The 3134-nt window shown below is 35.8% G+C and overlaps 1 protein-coding gene across 1 annotated transcript in view; it reads left to right on the top strand.

Moving 5' to 3' along the window:
- The window catches only part of LOC137624866 (keratin-associated protein 19-8-like), a 4264-nt gene extending 1460 nt beyond the window's left edge, over window positions 1-2804 (top strand). Inside the window, exon 2 of the mRNA XM_068355816.1 lies at window positions 2458-2804. Within this exon, the coding sequence (XP_068211917.1) occupies window positions 2458-2691 (234 nt within the window). The 3' untranslated portion in view covers window positions 2692-2804. The remainder of the gene's footprint in view (window positions 1-2457) is intronic.
- Window positions 2805-3134: the final 330 nt, after the last annotated feature.

Here is a 3134-nt window from a genome sequence, read left to right as displayed (position 1 = left end):
TCCATCAATGTAATTCTCTTATGAGCGAAAATTATGGTTTCTTTATCAGTCCCCATTTCATCCCAACGACAAAAACTTCCTTTCAATTTCCTTCTTCTTGATTCAGTTAAGAATTTGGATTAAATTATAAAATTAAGATGCTCTCATAAGGTTAAGTCTTTCTAATTACATTTTCGGTTTGTTTCTCTTAAAATCTATTCTATTCTAAGAAGACCTAGATGAATTAACATCACAAATATCAGATTATATACGGTATATAACTATAGTCATTTTTTTTTATAAGGCGCTTTTGCACTGACTCGTAATGGTGCCCTTTTAGCTCGGAAAATGTTTCCTGCTAGCTGATTGGTTAGAATTATTTTGTCCAACCAATCAGCGATTAGGAAACTTTTCCGAGCTAAAAGGGCACTCCTGCGAGTCAGCGCAAATGCACCTCATTAAAAAACAATGACTGTAGAATATCGTTAGATGCAAATTTATACGAAAAAGATACTGTTAGAATTGTCTTTTAAAATCAAACATACTCAAATTTCTGCTTTGCTAGCATCCCAAATCCTTATTTCTAAGGTGCAGATGGTAAAATTAATTTATAATGATATTAATCTTTTTATGACGTTTATAAGGATTATTCTTATTCCTTTCGACCTGTCTTAAGATAATTATTCTGTGCTTTTTCCAACTATTAATCGCTTTCCTAATTAATCCTGCTTTTAATCTAACGCTACGAATTACTCGTGCTTTTAAACTTTCTCCTAATTACTCTTACTTTTAATATCTTTCCTATTTAATCCTACTTTTAAACACTCTCCTAATTAATCCTGCTTTTAAACTCTTCCTTAATTAATCATGCTTATAAACTCTCCCAAGATAATGCTATCTAGCAACAGTCCATTTCTTCTCTTCAACTTGAGAATAATCTCTGCTAAAAGCATAACCTTCTCTTCCACTTAAGAATAATCTCTGCTAAAAGCATCATCTTCTCTTCCACTTAAGAATAATCTCTGGTAAAAGGATCATCTTCTCTTCCACTTAAGAATGATCTCTGCTAAAAGCTTCATCTTCTCTTCCACTTAAGAATAATCTCTGCTAAAAAAGGATCATCTTCACTTCCACTTAAGAATAATCTCTGCTAAAAGGATCATCTTCTCTTCCACTTCACAATGATCTCTGCTAAAAGCATCATCTTCTCTTCCACTTAAGAATAATCTCTGCTAAAAGCATCATCTTCTCTTCCACTTAAGAATAATCTCTGCTAAAAGCTTCATCTTCTCTTCCACTTAAGAATAATCTCTGCTAAAAGCATCATCTTCTCTTCCACTTAAGAATAATCTCTGCTAAAAGCATCATCTTCTCTTCCACTTAAGAATAATCTCTGCTAAAAGCATCATCTTCTCTTCCACTTAAGAATAATCTCTGCTAAAAGCATCATCTTCTCTTCCACTTAAGAATGATCTCTGCTAAAAGCTTCATCTTCTCTTCCACTTAAGAATAATCTCTGCTAAAAGCATCATCTTCTCTTCCACTTAAGAATAATCTCTGCTAAAAGCATCATCTTCTCTTCCACTTAAGAATAATCTCTGCTAAAAGCATCATCTTCTCTTCCACTTGAGAATAATCTCTGCGAAAAGCATCATCTCTTCCACTTAAAAATAATCTCTGCTAAAATCATCATCTTCTCTTCCACCTAAGAATAATCTCTGCTAAAAGCATCATCTTCTCTTCCACTTAAGAATAATCTCTGCTAAATTCATCATCTTCTCTTCCACCTAAGAATAATCTCTGCTAAAAGCATCATCTCTTCCACTTAAGAATAATCTCTGCTAAAATCATCCTCTTCTCTTCCACTTAAGAATAATCTCTGCTAAAAGCATCATCTTATCTTCCACTTGAGAATAATCTCTGCTAAAATCATCATCTTCTCTTCCACTTAAGAATAATCTCTGCTAAAAGCATCATCTTATCTTCTACTTGAGAATAATCTCTGCTATAAGCATCATCTTCTCTTCCACTTATGAGTAGTCTCTGCTAAAATCATCATCTTCTCTTCCACCTAAGAATAATCTCTGCTAAAAGCATCATCTTCTCTTCCACTTAAGAATAATCTCTGCTAAGTTCATCATCTTCTCTTCCACCTAAGAATAATCTCTGCTAAAAGCATCATCTCTTCCACTTAAGAATAATCTCTGCTAAAATCATCCTCTTCTCTTCCACTTAAGAATAATCTCTGCTAAAAGCATCATCCTATCTTCCACTTGAGAATAATCTCTGCTAAAATCATCATCTTCTCTTCCACTTAAGAATAATCTCTGCTAAAAGCATCATCTTATCTTCTACTTGAGAATAATCTCTGCTATAAGCATCATCTTCTCTTCCACTTATGAGTAGTCTCTGCTAAAATCATCATCTTCTCTTCCACCTAAGAATAATCTCTGCTAAAAGCATCATCTTCTCTTCCAGGTCGCCTTCGCCCTCCTCCTCCTTGTGGCTCTCTACGCCCTTGTGGACATGACCCAAGCCATGCCCGAACCAGAGCCTCAACGTCGCCACTTCTTCGGGGGCAGCCCCTACGGCTTCGGCGGGTATGGATATAGGCCACATGGATATGGTTTTGGCTACGGCGGATACGGTGGTGGCTTTGGTGGATACGGCGGATATGGCGGATATGGTGGATTTGGAAATTTCTTCGGTTGATCAACATCTCTGAAGTTACAGGAATACTTTTCCTGAAAGTTAGTTTGAAATTCTATTGTTCAGCAAAAATCCAAAATCTGTAATTATTCAAGTTAATGAATAAAGATTGGTGTTTCTAATGACTTGTTTCAATGAAATACTCTTCATATTCGTAGGGTAATTGCATGTAAAGGTGATAGTGCTAGATTCTATTCATTCTAGTACTACACACACACACACTCACGCACACTACTACCAACACTACTACTAATACCACTATATGTAGTAGGCTGGCCAGGGCACCAGCCACCCGTTGAGATACTACCACAGGAGATTTATTGGGTTCTTTGACTGGTCAGACAGTACTACATTGGATCATTCTCTCTGGTTACAATTCATTTTCCCTTTGCCTACACATACACCGAATAGTCTGGCCTATTCTTTACATATTCTCCTCTGTCCTC

This window comes from Palaemon carinicauda, chromosome 31, assembly GCF_036898095.1.
Source record: "Palaemon carinicauda isolate YSFRI2023 chromosome 31, ASM3689809v2, whole genome shotgun sequence".
Taxonomy (NCBI): Eukaryota; Metazoa; Arthropoda; class Malacostraca; order Decapoda; family Palaemonidae; genus Palaemon; species Palaemon carinicauda.
The sequence above is the reverse complement of the archived record's forward strand: the minus strand, read 5'-3'. Positions and strand labels throughout refer to the sequence as shown.